Raw genomic sequence first — 17,498 nt, 5'->3', positions numbered from 1 at the left:
TGTTAGCATGTCTTGTTAGCATGTCTTGTTAGCATGTCTTGTTAGCATGTCTTGTTAGCAGGTCTTGTTAGCAGGTCTTGTTAGCAGGTCTTGTTAGCATGTCTTGTTAGCAGGTCTTGTTAGCAGGTCTTGTTAGCAGGTCTTGTTAGCATGTCTTGTTAGCAGGTCTTGTTAGCATGTCTTGTTAGCATGTCTTGTTAGCAGGTCTTGTTAGCAGGTCTTGTTAGCAGGTCTTGTTAGCAGGTCTTGTTAGCAGGTCTCGTTAGAAGGTCTTGTTAGTCTTGACACAAAGGTTAAAAGTTGTAGAGGTTCTAACAATTATTTATTTCTGAAAGTTTCAGTATAATCATTCCAGTGGTTCATGAGATATTTTGTTACCATTACAGACAAATACACACACACAAGCAAAACATTATTAGGGTTGACATTTACCTGTACTTTGGGCAAATGGTGATACACTGCATCAGAAAAGGTACAAATATTTACGCTTCCAATACAAAAAATAAGCTGCAAACAGAAAACTGTACTCCACACTGAAATAGTCACTAAAAGACCTCAATCAACCACCTACTAAATAACCAACTTTAAAACCTGAAACAACTGAACTTTTATCAGAAACTTCCACAAAAACTCCTCAATCAACCACCTACTAAATAACCAACTTTAAAACCTGAAACAACTGAACTTTTATCAGAAACTTCCACAAAAACTCAAATAAACCCAAACTGCAGACATTAGGATCAAAGAAACGCTTTAAAGCCAACAATTCCAGACAAGCTCGCCCACTTTGACTGCAGGACTTTTACATCATGCAGAAAAAGAAGTCTTTCTGTCTGAGCGGCACGTCGCTGCAGGTGTTTGTGCAGCAGGACAGTCTGACAGGTGCTGACTGGGTCGTGAGAGGGTGATGCTTACGAAGCACCTGCAAACTCCAGCGGAGCGCAGCACAAATGCAGCGCCTGTGAGGGCGACACAAACGGGCACGTTGTCGGGCTGCAGCTGACGGCTGCTGCTGATCAACGACTTCATACAAGCAGCCTGAGAGGGAGGACACGAGGCCAAGAGATTTCTACCGAACCATTCTTTGCTTATTAGTGGAAACTGTTCTGGTAAAGATTATTTTGTAAAGAATGATCATTTTTATTGACCTATGAAGCATTGCAATTTGTTCCGTAAGAGAAAAGAAAACCAGTAATCTTCTTTGGATTATTGAAACAATAAGATGTTTGACTTTTGAGCCAAAAAAAAAAAAAAAGTCGCATTTATCTCCAAAGGAATTCATTGTTTCAGCTGTTTATAGCCGAAGTTGTTGCAGTCTCTGATTTATTTGTAAATGTTACATCAAAGTGTATACAACTTGGGTCCAGAGGGAAGAAAAAATCCACTAGACAATGGATTCAAATTTAAAGTCATAATTATCTCAACGTTTCACTAAATTTGGAAAAATGTCAAGCGGCTTTCGGTGCCGATAAGTAGTCAAACAAATCTCTGGCTCTCAGACCTCTCAGTAACCTCTGGCCTGGTGCAACTACAGATGGAGACGCCGGGTCTTTCTGCACAGATGGGATGACAAAACAAGAACAGTATGTGCTCATACTAACAATTCTGTATACAGTTGCAGGGACAAATAAGAGCCTGGCACCAGGGTGGTGAGATAAACGCAGCGAGAAGCTGCAGCTGCTTGAACTAAAAGCCACGTGAAAGACTGAACGTTTCACTGAATAACACGAGCCATGGTATTTAACAAAAGTTGAGTCAGGTCCGCTGGACGGATTATTCTTGTTGAAACGTTTCGGCTTTTATCCAGAACACTTCTTCAGTCTGAGGAGCTGCAACAAACTCAGTCTTATGAACAGCAGGTTCTCGTAGTGGATCAACCAGTTTGCAAGTGACAGCTAAAACTACTGTAGTTGTTCACATGTAAAAGGAGGACCATCAGCCCAACAATGGATCGTTAGTGCCCTAACAATTGATTGTTAGTGCCCTGATGGCTGCTTGCTATTCACAGAGGGCTGAGTGATCATAGCAATAACAGCTTTGAGGGTGAAAGTTGAACACGAGGAGAGTGGGAGGTGTCTCCGTGGCCAGATTGTCCTCAGGCTTGTTCAATGAGTAGTAAGTGACCATTTGGCCTATAACATTTGATTGTTATGCACTAATGATTGGTTGTTTTAGTAAGAATGCACAATATTATCGGCATGGTATCGGCCGATATTAGCATTAAAGCTCAATATCGGACATCGGCCATTCCATTAAAATAACTCTCCGATGGCGCTGTTTTTGCCTGCAGCACAAAGTGATGACGTCACGTGCGCCTACCTGATCTCACGGTGACGATGGAGAGGAAAATTCAAAATGTCAGCTGTGTGGAAGTTTGATTTTGCGTTGGTGAGGATGTTAGATTCTGAAGATTTATGGACTAAGTTGAGCCTCGCTACATCGTCCCCAGTCTGAGATCATTTTCCGACGTAACGTTACCAGAGTTACAAGCCGTCATTTCCGACGTCATTGAGAAGCTAACAGCCGATAGCACGACTTGTTGGGTGAGGTTTACCACAGACATTTGGACGTCGTGTTAGCCCCGTTAGCATGATTAGTCTTACGGCACAATGGATAGACAAAAACTTTGAACTTAAAAAGACACAGGAGTGCAGAGGATCCCACACTGCAGATAGGAACCTGGAACAAGCCTCCACAAGTGAGACAGCATCGCAGGTGACTAATGCTAATAAATAACATTCATCACTTTTCATTTAATATAAGTTAAAGTGCTATACATATCATATGGCTGTTACTGAATATATGTCACCAGCTCTTACAGCTGTTGCACAATTTTTGTAGCAAATAAGCCTAAATAAGAGTGATATGTTCTAACAAAGGAAAGTATATTAAAAAATATCGGTATCGGTTATTGGCCAAATAAGTTTTAACATATCAGCATATCGGATATCGGCCAAAAATCCAATACCGTGCATCCCTAACTGATAGTCCTCCATTATGCATGTGTAAAGCCAGTTTCTGGGCATTCCACAGCAGACTGGTTTGAAACACGTCAATAAGGTGCTATTTAATATGACAGATCCTGTTGGCAGGCCTCACACTGATGAAGTCTTTCGAGTGGACGATGAAACGTTTCTTCCAAAAAGAAACTGTCCAGATGACATGATTTAACATTATTGTGACCCTCATGCTGTGATTGCAAATATCTCGGCCCAGGGGTTGAGATAGTGTGACATAGTTGTCCACTGCTCCACCTGGGTGTATCTCACATGTGATGGGTTAAATGCAGAGACCTAATGTAATCCTTTTATGGGAACATGCAAAGACGACAACACACAGCACTTTACCCAGCCTTGTTAGATTTTTCAACCTGGATTGTTGAGCATACATCAGGACACAAGCCAAGGTAGAATTGCAATAAATACCCAGTTTTATTATTGAAACTTCTGGGGAAATGTGTAGCTTATTAAATAAAACTGGATTAACAATAGTACACTTTAACATGGTTTTGGCTATTACAAAAGCTTCAGAGTTTTCATATTGATCACCGACGGCCACAATGAACAAGAATACAGCATACAACTACTATACAGCAATCTGTAGCAATGGAGCCGGCAAGCAAAGACTTTGTTTTTAACTTTGACCTTGATTTATGACCTTGACCTTAGAGCTGGAGGACGGGGGTGACAAGTGTATGTAACACTCCATCTAGTGATGATGCATATCTGTATGGAGATTTGTTCAATTATCTTGAGGGGATTCAAAGTTCTGGGTGGGACAAAGTTTACAAATGTACAGACGGAGATTATACTAAATTAAATCCACCTTTCAACAAGTGAAAATAAAGGTGGGCAACGTTTGTTCTCGAGTCTGTGCACGTATACATGTCTGCTTCCCTGTCCATTACCAAGATGTTCAGATCCATCAAAAAGCAATCATTGGATCTACATCTACAACTCATTTTTGGAGTCAACCCACTTCAAGATGGCAGACCAACACAAGGATGACTATAACGCAGTCAGTTTTACAGACACTGAGCTAAAATTTGATGTGGTAGTAACCCAGAGTCATTTCTAATACATACTCTGAGTGCTAACATACAGAACACTATGTTGTGAAAATGTCTGAAATAAAACTATTTTCACGTTTGACCAAAATGGCACAAATTTCATGTTTTCAGGCAGGTAATTTATTTTATTTTTTATTTTTTTCAAGAAATGCTGGACTTTCAATTTTTATTAAAAAAAAAAGCTGAAAAAATTACCTGGGCAAACAATTAACTACCATCATTATCATAGTAAAAGTGACAGCGTAGAAAAGTATATTTGTTAACAAACATTGCAGGAAATGGGATTTTTTTTTTCTCCACATATTTTTGATAACTTATACACCAAGCATGTCATCAAAACAACCAAAGCCTTGTTTATTTTTAAATCCACAACTTTTTATTGAAACAAAATAAATCACCTTCCCACGCATCACATTGTTCACTGATAAAAACAGCAAATGTCCACAGATGCTTGTTCCTGTGTCGTCTTCTAATGTGAAACTAACAAAGACAAAAGATTCATTTCTTCAGTTCTGTTTCTTGAGCCTGAGTAACGACGGAGGAAGGACGGGATCATCAGGATGAGATAAGAAGCGTAAGTCATCGAGCCGTCCACATGATTCATCCACTTACATCTTTTTATAAACTTGAATACAAAGATAGTTATTGGGAACAGGTGCATTATCTCAGTGAGCTAAAATAAAACAGACTCTGCAGCTTTACATGTTTACATGCTCATTCCATGTGTACTAACAGATCAGAGTGACATGTTCTTCAGTATTTCACATTTTGTGATCTTCAAAGAACAACTTTAAGAGGTATAAATGTCAAAACTCATCAAGACGCGAGTCTGAAGTATTGAGGTGGAACAGCTGCGAGCGTTTAGGAGAGAAAAGTGAAAGCTGACAGAGACTGCAGCCACATGGTTTGGAAAAGTACCGAACAGAGGGGAGAGGGTTCGGGAACTTTACAGTCATATGGTGATAAGGACGTAGGTGATTTACGAGGATTTTTGTTGTATACCATTTAAATTGTGAAGATTTCCAGCTCTCAACATAAGAAAGTAGTTATGATGGATCAGATGAAGTCAGAACTGCTTCACCTGTGTCGATTTAGATAAAAACAAAAACTGAATGTAATAAGTTACTTACCAAACTAAGAGTTGTTGTGCCTAAAATACTAAAGTAAACCTAAAGATTCTTCTTATTACTCAGAATAACTGTTTATGTTCTGATGTAATAATAAAAAAATTATGTATTTTACCATAATTTCCAGACTATTAAGCGCACCTGATTATAAGCCACGCCCACTAAATAAAATAATAAATTGTGAATTTAGAGGCCATGCTTGTCTAAAAGCCACGAGTGTCCATGTTGTAACATGATATATACACTGAAAGATTTTAAAAACTTTTAATTAAATAAAGACCAGTAACGTACACAAATAAGTACAGTAAATGTTTTTTTTTCTGAACAGTGCCTGTAAGACGGCTGGTTAAAAAAGAACAGTAGCCATCCAGGAAGTCATTGATAGCTATGTGCAGGAGGAGCAGCAGCCTTTCGAAACCCATTGGTGATAGTGGATTTTTACACTGCTCCGCTGTCGGGATCCACTGGCACACTTGAACAAAAGTTGCAATTCACAGTTTTGGTAAACAATTTCTCGCCACCAGTCATCCAAGTCTCCCACCGAGCTCAGAGTACCGTCTTAAATGCATGATTCACATATTTTGAGTGACTGCAAATACTCTGTTGTGCGCAAAGGGGAGGGGAGGAATGTTGACCTGTGACACTGACCTGTTCTGTAATTTCATTGGTCAGATTTTTTTTTTTCAACCTTTATTTATACAGGTAGTCTCAATGAGTCACAAGGACCCCCCCCAGAGACATGTATTGTGCAGCTATGTGAGCGCCAGGGTGTGACAAGGCTAAATGTTTTGGCGGCATGAAACTCATTAGCCCATAAAAAAAAAAAAAAAAAAAAACATTTAAATCCATAAATTAGCTGCAGCATCGTATAAAACACTTGTGTTCAAAGCGTGTGAAAAAAGTAGAGGCTTACAGTCTGGAAATGATGGTAATTTGAACCACCTCAAACTGTTTATGTGTACAGTTGTGCGGCTTTTAAAGATATAAAAACAGGTGTAATATACTCAGTCAAACCGGTTATTAGAGATGTTGTGGTCATGAAAGTTTAATTTACGCCGATATAATTTTTCACAAAACAGAATATAACACACCTACTGTATGGTGTTAGCATTGTCAAGTGATATTACAAAAGTGGCTTGCACTGTTACATGAGCTCATGAAAAGAAATCTATCTGTTAATACAGAAGTCATGAAATGAAACAGGACAGGGGACTCCATTATTCTCATTTATTTCCATCTCAGATGGAGATGAACTGCACCGTCAGGACAACAAATCTCATCTGATCCCACCCGCTTTAAAGGGGAACCTGTAAAGCAGACTAATCTGTTCGGTATTAGTGGGGGCTCTGCAGAGGTTGCACTAAATGTGCATGTCTGAGTGCAGGGTGGAGGTGGCAGAAAGGAAGATGCTGAGCAGTGAAAGAGCTGACCTGGGATGAACCACACAGAAGGAGTTTGTGTTGGCTGAGAACACGGAGGAGCTCATCCTGAGTGCTGACACTCTTTGGGCCAACAAGGTCTAGTATAACAGCAGAAAGGCTTTTCAGCTCAGGGAAGCTGTGTTCCTTTCCAAACTCCTTACAGCACAGACAGCATTAACATCAACATTCAACAACACTTCCAAAGTTAGTAAGCATTTCCTGAAAATGCAGACGTCTCCTCAGAAAATAGGGGATAGCAGAGTTCATAAAACACTTTTACTCAGTGCTCAAATTTAAAAAAAATGAAGCCTTTTTGACTGGCTGGGATCGGAGTCACATCCTGATTTCAGCTGGTCAGAAAACTGCCATCTGTACATCTCTAGAGTTCACATCCACCTGCATGATGATGCAACAAATAAGACAAAGAGGAGAAAGACGATACATTGGTTGAAGTATTTTCTTCACTTTGGCTGATTGTGCTCAATGAACTGCAACTAACACGGTAGCATTGGTTTCAATAAATATAGTAAACATGGTTTTAAAGTGGTCAGTTTGCCAACTGTGCACAGTAAGTCAATACATAAATCAGACTGAGACTTTATATTCAACCTAAATGGCAAGATCAGATGAAGGGATTAAAAAAAACATACTGTACACAGAATTTTTATTTGCTCCATTTCTGCAGGGACATCAAGAATATGAAAAGAGGTGATATTAATGATCTCAAACCAAAGAACTTTATTGAGGTAGGGAGTGTTTTACTGAGCTGCAACTGTTGGAAACTAGTTGGTAAAATCTTGTTATATATTCCACAAAAACAACAGAGAAATTTGTTCTTTCTCCCAGGACACAGACCTGATTTGAGAGTTCTTGCAGCTTGTTGTTCTTGTATATCCAACACCTGCTGTGTGATTGGTCATAAAATATCAAGTGATTTACACAGGAGAAAAAAGTGGAAATGTAGACATTCCCATTTTTCTGCTCAACGGAACTTTGTATAATGGATGAGGACTTTCTGGGAGTTCTGCACTTAGGTTTCTCGTTAAGTATAAAAAGTCCTGGCCAGATTGAACTTTGTTTCTGAAACCTTGAATAAACAAACTATTTTCTCGGTTTTTGCCGAGGGACGGTTCTATAATATTTGACGTTAGTAAGTGAAAAACATCCATGACCTTTACATCCCCATCAGTACCAGGCTTGAGTGTTTGTGAAAAGTGACCAGACAGCCATGCAGCTGTGCTTTGCACAGCTAATTAAAAAAACTAATCTGCATTTTCAGATGTATGGCTTGCAAAAAACAGTATTCTGGGCCGTTCACATTATTTCATTGCCCACCTCTGTCTACATTCGATCCACCTTGGCCTGCTTTGTAATCACATTTATGATTTAAACTACTGGAGTACACACTCTTAAAATAAATGAGCAAATAGCCAGTGCAAGTGAAATGAGGTAGACATGCCTGTGACACCTAACTATGCATTTTGAAAGAAAATGTGTTGCACTAGGTTTTTAACATGTTCCAATTCTAGGCAACAAGACTGCATGCCTCTGCAAGGAAATCCAAAACACCCACCAATGTCTCTAGACATTCAGGAGACTCCATTAAAAATGCTGTTTGTCAACTAGTTACCAGCAGTCACAGCAGAGTGAAATACTACCTTTATTAACTTATTATTAATTTATTGGGTCAGGATGTTTCACAGTGTAGAAACTGAGTCACAAGTTTCCTTTTCTTATGCACCACATGCATGTATGGGGTGCACATGCTGTTGGCTAGCATGTGGTGCTAAAGCAGACAATCATTTTTAAAAGTTAGGCAGCCAGCTGAAAAGCCACAACTCAATAAGTGGATATCTGAATTCAAAGGATGACTGATGATCAATACTCCTGCAGTCTTTGGGTCAAAATGGCCCATGGGACTCTGTCTTTACACCGAGGACCTGTGGGTCCTTTTGACCCAAGGGCAACAGGAAGGTTAAATAAAAGATCAATTTATACCATGACACATCTATATAAAATTAATAAGTAAGCTAAACAAAAAGACAAGTTAAATGTATTTTAAATACATGTTTAAAATTAACAAATCTTTAATCTAGAGGTTGTCTGATCTCCTAAAGACTCGAGAGCAAACAGGTAATCTCTTCTGATCCTACTACAGCACCTCAACATTACACACAAAATCAAACATGCAGACAATAAATAGTCTTGGAAATTACTATTTCCCTTTCAGTCTTCCTTCATAGTCACCAATGAACCCCTATGTCACCCTCCAGGAATGTTTTATAATAGAATCATGATGCCTCCATACTAAAAGTAAAGTAGCTATATAAAGTAAAAATGGGTCCAGAATGTAAGTGCATTTCTAAGAACGATTTGAAACCATCCTATGTACCATAAACAGCTCTGATGTGGAGACATAAGACAATAGACAACCCAAACAATGTCAAACAGTAAATTCCACCATTCACATAAGCACCAGCTCGAAGGGATTAGAGGCTTGTGTCGATCCAGTCATTTCTGCCTCAAAAGGGTAAACAATGTGAGGAATGACAGCAGATGAGCACTAAAGCAAAACCGTGTGAAGTAGTTCATAGAAACGGTTTTCCCATTTGCTTTTAATTCTCATCACTCTGCAGTCCACAGCTGTTTGACAGGAAGAGTAAAACCAGTTCATTACCCTCAGATTCAAACCTGACGTTAAAGCGCAGCTCACTTCAGTGTTAAAAAAAAAAAAGAAGCTGAAACTCGGCGAGTTTATCTAATCAACGCGATGCGTCCTTACAGAGTATGCTGTCATCTCTTTCTACGCTTCATGAGTTGAACCACTGGAGCGACAGAACCTGTCAGGGTCTTAACACATAACTCCAGCTGCTGGCTGGGCTCCAAAGTAAACCAGTGATATCCTCTATCATGGATTATAAAAAAAAACTCTGTTTCCTTTATTTATCAAAGTTGGTTGGAGCTCTGCCTTCTTTGCACACATGTTTACATGTAGATGATGAGTCACTTTAGGGTGTTGACCTGACCCAGTCTTAACCCTGCTGACCTGGGTGATCTTGGGGGGGTCTTTTAAACACGGCAAGTGTATAATTATCTGTCCCATTCAGTCAAGACGGGTTAAAGGAAAATCGCTGCCACAGGACAGAAAAGGGTCTGGTTTTCTTGCTCTGTCGAACGATAGATTCTCTTTTAATCTTTGATGGATTTTACAGATGGAAAGCTAAAGATTTTTTTTCTCAGATATCCTACATCCATCAGAAAATGCTGAGTTAATACAACAATATGTGGCAAAATACAACAATCCAACAAAAATCTTCCCAGAGTTCTCAGCAAAATCAGAATGAAAGCTGCCCAATTGGCAGTAAACCGCCCAATCTGGCAACACTGATCATGTAACCTTTTAATCATTATTGGATGAATTTAAACTCTCAGTAATTAATGTTGGTTCCTTACCAAACAGTGTGCAACTAATTTGTGGTCCACTAACATGACATGACACTTCATCTTTAATCATAACCATCTAAATGTTCTGCACAGATTTCACATAACACAGTCCTTAATGATAGCTCTAGTAACTTTGCAAAGCTTGATATGTGGTGGATTTAGCTGGTTTACTTTAATCATGAAAAAGTAAAGAGCTTGTTCATACTTTAGATACTATTCAAACTACCTGACATTATAGACTCCACATATCTGGTATTTGTGGATCACAACCAAGAAAAAGAGCTGGCTATTGTTGGCAACAGGTGGCAACTTCAGTTGTGTTGTCTGTTCTTGCTACAGCGAGACAAGGAAAGTTGCTGCTTTGGCTAGAAACTCAGGTTGGTGAAGGAAACAAGTTCTCTGAGTTCATCTGTCTAGACATTTACGGAAACAAGAGTAGCTATTCTCAAAGCGCATTTCATAGCTGAATGCCACGTCCCTACCTCTACGCATTTCACTTTTTGCCTCCAACACGTTGCCCTACAGTTTACATGCTGACAGCAAAAGGTAATGGCTTCCAAAACCTTGTGTGATGAAGGAAAAGAGCATAGTGGTAGGCTTACTGACCCTACATCCAAAGATGTTCTCGCTTTAATTGAAGGGAGCTGATGTTAATGATTAGTATTTAACAAGCATTAATTAAGCATTTTACGCTTTGTATTTTTTCTATTTTTGGATGTAACTGGGACCCTGTGCACATAATTTCGTCCCACCTTGTGTACCACATGTGGTGAGGACGACAATAAACTACTTGAACTTGATTAAAATAGAAGTAGCAGCAATGTTCCAAGTAATCCCCTACAAACTTTTGCAGATGGGGTGCAAATTTTGACAAGAAAACTCCTTAAACAAACAAACAAAAAAAGATTCCATGAGTGCAGTTACAGCGTGCGCTCTCAGGACATCATTACCTTCAGTGTTCCCTCAGTGTGGACCGAATTTGGCAAAAGGGCCTTCTCCTACTCTGCTCCCGTTTCCTGGAATATCTTGCAAAAAGACCTGAAGCTCTCGACCTTGACCTCTCTAAGTGGCTTCAAACATCTGCTAAGTTCCTGGCAAAAACCAACGCAGACATGTTCCTGTTTTTAGTATTTTACATCACTTTATAATGTAGCTGTTTTTGTTTCGTTTTTATATAATTTCTTCTATTTACTTTTTCATTTTATGTTTTCATATGATTGTCTATTGTCTGTACCTCATCTGTGTTATCTGTTTAAAACAGGTCTCTCTTGTAAATGAGTCCTCGAGGCTCAATGAGACTAACCTGTATAAATAAAGGTTGAATGTCAGGTTCTGTTTATTTTGAAGAAACTACAATCAAATATAGGAAGAATAATCAAAAATCACAAAACTAATTTTCTATTCTAAAGTATTTTTGCATGAAATGTTTATCTCTAATTTTAACCACTTCTGCTTGTGACCTCAGTTTATAAACCAAGACGACCCTTGTAATTTGGGGATAAAGGAACCACTTGGAAATGGGATTAAGCTTTAGAGCATTTTACAAGGCAACTTTTCTCTGCTGCAGGGGATTAAAATCACATCGTTCAGACCTGTAATCATGGACACAAGTGGTATCTTTTGCACACAGGGATTAGTTTTCTTACAGCTCCAGTTTATACAACGATCTTTGTGTTGAATATGCACTCTACGCTTCTTCCTGTTTTGAAGCTGAATAATTTGAAAGAGTATGCTCCAGATTTGCATCAGTTTGATGTAAAAGTTAGAGAACATGCTTCATCACAGCCCTCAAACAAGAACGTTGAAAAAGAGCACGGTAAATTGTTAGGTTGGCAGCACGACGGCTCAGCACTGTTGCCTCACAGCAAGAAGGTCCTGGGTTCAATCCCCAATTGGACCTGGGGTCTTTCTGTGTGGAGTTTGCATGTTCTTCTCATGCTTGCATGGGTTTTCTCCGGGTACTCCTGTTTCCTCCCACATACCAAAAACATGCATGTTAGGCTGACTTCAGGCCTCCCTTGCAAAAGAGATGTGTGATCTCAATGGGATTTGCCTGGTTAAATAAAGGTTAATAAATAAATAGGTTCAGTTAATGGCGCATAACCGATGAATACTTATTAATGCTATACAGTACTATTAATACTGTAGTTTAGTGTCCTTGATCTAACTGTGTAACTAAATTCTGCAGAATGCACAGAAAGGCATCCAAGTTGTTTAGTAAATGGCACATATATCAACTTCAGAGGTCAGGCTTGACGTCAAAGTTCTGTTCATTAAGGTGACAGAACATTACTGTTACATATATGTTTTACTATGACAGAACAATTTAGTCATATTACACAAAAAAAGAAAGACATCTTAATAAATTTCAATGAATTTTCTTTCTTCCATCCAGTTGTTGGCGTTCCTGAATATAAACTTACAAAGAACTGCAGAAAAATGATACTGAAGTCATGGTGGCTGCTGTTCCTCCACTCCTCTCGCTCATTTCTGCCTCTCTGCAGTAGCACAACAGCTATAATCACCAGCGGGCAGATATGCAATCTTACTGTGCAAACAATTAAGGGCAGCTCCTCTGCACTCAGAGCTACTCACTCGTGTTGGTGTGTTGAGGATTAACACAGTGTGCTTACACATTAACCTGGGAGTCACACCGATGAATGGCATTCCTTAGGACTGTGTTTGCCAAACGAAGGGGCAATAAAACACAACGTAGAGCTACTTGTTGTCAGAGTTCATGCCCTTTTAGTTACATTTAAACTTGGCTTCCAGGCTGCCACTTTTAACTTGAAAGTGATGCATAAAATTACAATTATATGGTCGTTTTTACGAACCAGTTGAGGAAAATGGGAATAAAAGATGTAAAAAAAAAAAGTGTGTTTATTTAAATAGCTTGGAAAAATTTGCACCAAAACAGAGTACATATCCAAAGAACTAGTAAAAAAAATACCAGAGATGTATCTTCATGTTTGTGAACAATGCCCCGTTCATTTTAAGCGGACCAAAAGTAAACAGGTGGCGATCAGGCGTGGCGCATAGAGCAACGCTCCTGACAAACACAACCTGTACTTGACTTTCGTACAGGCACCGTGATGCATACCTCTTATGAACGTTACGCAACTCTCAGGAATTCAGTTGGACAAACAAAACAACAATGTGCAGTTGTGAACCTGTCAAGGACTACTGGCTGGAGCGTAATCTACTCACGGGTCCCTGAAGGAGAACGCAAACATGAGCCAGATGTCTTGAGTGATACGAAACAACCAGTTTCCTTCATAGCATTTGACTGGGCCTCTATAACCCCTACCTTGAGACAATATTTCTATTGTGCAAGAAAAACAACAAAAAAACTGTGACAGTGATAAGTCACAGCAAGCAAGCAGATGAAGTTTTTCCGAGCGCTAAATAATCCCCACACAGTTGGCATAAAAGCTGCAATAAATCTCAGTATGTGACCACAAACAACCCAAGGATAAAAAGATACAATTGCAGCAAAGTAGTGTTGTGTAACTATTGTGCATTCGTGTTGAGAATAGCAGCAGAAATCAGTGCAACTTTAAAGCTGTGTAAGCTATGAATGCACAGAATAAGTGAATACAGAAAAATTACCACAGCATCCTAAATACAGAATAATTTCCATCATTCTAGTTCCTTTTTTCAAGTTTAGCCAGAATATCATTGAGCTGTGACTGCTGGAGACAAGCTGGCGACTCAGATTTGCAAGAAAACATTCAAATTATCAGTTTCAGTCTAGACATTTTGGAGACTCAGTCCACCTGATCAGCACGCCTAGTCAGCCTAAAAGTGTCCTCAACTCCCAGCAGACTGATACATTCAGCAGCCTCATCATCAGCAGCATTTAATGGTCAATACTCAGTATACATACATTCATATAGGGGTTGTACAAACTGAGTCAAACAGTTTTTCATAAGGCTGCAAATGTAGAACTAGCATGCAAGAGAGGGTGCAGCAGAGACGATGTCACAGCAACAGATGAGAAGTGTTTCTGATCAATATGTTCAATCAGCAACTAAACTCGGAACATCAACTGACGTGTTCATAAAAAAGAAAGAAAAAGAAAAGGCATTGCATGGTACTACTTCAGTTGTACTGTAAGTAGACCTGTTGCGATAAACAATAAATCAATTAAATCACATGATAAATGTAAATTATCTACCTCATTTTCATTTATCGGCTTTATCGTTTCTTCGTGTCTCTCTCTTTCTACTGAAGACACTGGATGACAAAAGGCTCAACTCCGGTGCTCTTCACTGACCCCTCCCTTTCTCTTTAAAATCCATTTTAACGATCCAAAATTGTGTTTTTGGATCGTTAAAAGCAGCTAAGCTGAGAAGCTAAGCTACGAGCTAAGCTAACAGGCCAACATTGGGGAACAAAACTCCGTCTTGTCGAAGCTCCAAAATTCACAGTTGAAACCCGTGCCTTTGTGTAAAAAGTTGTTTTTCTCTGCAAAAAGAAGCTGAGAACTTGTTTACCGTTTTTTTTAATTAAAAACTTTGTGTGACAAATGCAATGCTAAAGAGCTAAAACCACACCGAGCAGCCGCCATTTTGAGAACCGAAAAACAGGAAGGAGAGACAGCCCATGTCATGTCAAGGGGTCTCCCTCCCATTTTTCTTAAAGGGTCACGCTGCTCGCTCCCTCACCATCCATCCTTCGGTTCAAACAGTCTTATACTGGCATCCAGTGGTCAAAAAAGGAAATACATACAAAAATTAACCAACATTTCTTCTTAAATTTGACAATAATTACTAATTATTGTCAAATTTCAAACAATATTATCATTTATCGCAATAATTTCTGAGACAATCGCCCAGCAAAATTTGTTATTGTGACAGGCCTAACCATAAGGTGCAACAGAGAACATAAAAGGAATAAATGAGTTTTACTCACCTCTAACACTGGCCCCGCCCCCAAAATTATTTGCTCCACTCCACTGGCAAAACCCTTCTGACTGAGTGCCGTCAGATGATGAATGAGAAAGTTTGTGCTTTGCGTTTTCCCAGAACCGCTCTCTCCAGATATAACAATGCACTGATTCCTCTGCCTCTTCAGCATGGCATGATAGGCCACATCCGCCACGGCGTAAATATGAGGCTCTAAATCTCCCAGTGAGTGATTGTCATACATCTTCACATATTTGGGGTTGTAGATTGGCAGGAACTTGAAGGGGTTAATGACGATGAGGATGCTCCCGACATAAGTGTAAATCTTTTCATGGCGGAAGCGCGAGCGCAGGTTGTCCAGCAGTGAGCGCTCGTTGAGTTCTGGGAGGCAGCACAGATCTGGATGGTCTCCCTGAGAGTCCGGCTGAGGCAGCAGTCCACGTTCCACCATGCGCCTCCGATCCTCCGTGACCTGAAGCCACATCTGGAGGCTGCCGCCATAGTGGATAGAGCCGTCCAGATTTTTCTGCCGTAGCAGAAAGCGGTAATCCTCACCACCAGATAGTGGGCGGAGCTCTAGAGCCACCCGGGGCCACAGCATCATCCTCTGCACTGGACAGTCGGTGGGGTTCAAAATCCATTCTTCCCCACCAAATTCCTTCACCTCTGCTAGAACATAGCACCTGGTGCAGTCCAGCTGCAGCCTCTCAATGACACGTTCAATGGCCTCAGCGGCTGTGGTGGACTTGCGGGCACTGATAGGGCAGTAGATGGTACCCTGTGAGAGGGCGCCAGGGTAGATGCGCACAGTGAACTCAGAGTTCTCGAAGCGCTGCCGTCGGCCCAGGGTGCCGATGCCACCAACGCCATCACGAGCACTCATGGCAGAGCAGAAGATCCCATTAGCAGCAGCCCGGTGATGACACGTCCTTTCCTGGGCTGGAGGGGCCAAAACATCAAGACATTACCACTGAAAAACAAGAGGGACGACAACAGAAAAGATTAGTACTCTGCAGACTAACAACACAGTTTAATTTATAACAAATACAGTAGATGTGCTCCAGATGAGGTGCAGCATTTAAATAGAAAAGACGGGGGGGGGGGGGGGGATGCACCATCAACATTTCTGCGATGAACAAACGCAACTTCTACCGACTGTTCAGCTGATCTGTGACCAGGGGTTGCTGCGCAGCCCCCTGCAATCTACCGGATTAAGAAATTTGTCAGATTATGACACAAACCCCATGTGCTGTTATGTAATCTGCTAAAGGGTCAAATGATTTACTGGGGCCTGACATACACACTTGCACAGGATAAGTCATCAGGATAGACAGGATTATTAACATACAAACACACTGACAAGCTCTCACCAACCCCCAAGACCTGCAGCTGCCACCCTCTTTGACATGCAGTCACGTCATTCATAAACTCCCTCCTTGTCAAACAGCAAAGAGACATCGTGGGGAAATCAGAGGCCATAAAGACAAGAAGCAGCAGAGGTGGTGCTGACCAATCTGCTGATGAAGCTGTTCTACTACTCTTACTCATCAAGGATAGAAGAATGACTCAATAAACTTTAATAAATACTTGTTTAAAATTTATCAATCAAAGGATGCAGAAGACAGAGTGAAATAGAGGAGGATGACTCTGTGGTGGGCAGCACGGTGGCACAACTGGTAGAGCCGCTGCCTCTCAGCGAGCAGGTTGCCCCGGTTCAGATCCTAGTCCAGGGGCCTTTCTAGGTGGAGTTTGCATGTTCTCTCTGTGCATGTGTGGGTTTTCTCCGGATACTCCATTTTCCTCCCACAGATCAAAAACATGCATGTTAGGGAGATTGGTAACTCTAAATTGTCCCTAGATGTGAGTGAGAGAGTGAATGGTTGTTTGTCTCGTTTGTCTCCCTGTGATGGACTGGAGACCTGTCCAGGGTGTCCCCCACCTCTCGTACAGTGATTGCTGGAATATGAGCACCAGTGACCCCTGTGACCCAAGAAGGAAGAAGCAGGTAAAGATTATGGATGGATGGATGGACGGACGGACGGACGGACGGACTCTTTCTGGTGACCTCTCTGAAAAGGGAACAGCTAAAAGAAGAATTGAAATAAACTGAAGGAAACCTATTCATGAACCAAAAAGAGAAAAACCGCATCAAATTCCTCGTGTTAAATCACTCAAGCTATGTTTCTTCTTCCAACAAAGTTCAGTCAGGTCATCTGGATGGTTTCTTTTTTTGTTTAGATGTTTCACCCTTCATCCAAAGGACTTCATCCGTCCAAGGAGCCACAACAAACTCAGTCCCACAAGCAGGAATCTAACCAGTTTGCTGGTGATAAGATGGTTTCTGGGGCCCACCCTCTCCCCCTTCAACTCCTCTGAGGCAGCCATAGCCAAAGTGGTTCAAAACATCAAAGGTCATGCTCAATAATCCAGGTAAAAATCCAACAATGTTCAGTCAGGTACAGTCTTTTCTTTATTTCAAAAACGAAACCATCTTATCACCAGCAAACTGGTTGGCCCACTATGAGAGTGT

General features: G+C 40.6%; 1 protein-coding gene across 9 annotated transcripts in view; it reads right to left on the bottom strand.

Moving 5' to 3' along the window:
- The window catches only part of myo9aa (myosin IXAa), a 138,924-nt gene extending 123,061 nt beyond the window's left edge, over window positions 1–15,863 (bottom strand). For all 9 annotated transcript variants that reach the window (XM_037691641.1, XM_037691669.1, XM_037691647.1 and 6 more), the window contains exon 1: window positions 14,976–15,863. In XM_037691641.1, the coding sequence (XP_037547569.1) occupies window positions 14,976–15,851 (876 nt within the window). In that variant the 5' untranslated portion in view covers window positions 15,852–15,863. The remainder of the gene's footprint in view (window positions 1–14,975) is intronic.
- Between the last annotated feature and the right edge of the window lie 1,635 nt (window positions 15,864–17,498).

The sequence above is a fragment of the Nematolebias whitei genome, chromosome 2, assembly GCF_014905685.2.
Source record: "Nematolebias whitei isolate Nwh7 chromosome 2, NemWhi1, whole genome shotgun sequence".
Lineage (NCBI taxonomy): Eukaryota > Metazoa > Chordata > Actinopteri > Cyprinodontiformes > Rivulidae > Nematolebias > Nematolebias whitei.
The sequence above is the reverse complement of the archived record's forward strand: the minus strand, read 5'-3'. Positions and strand labels throughout refer to the sequence as shown.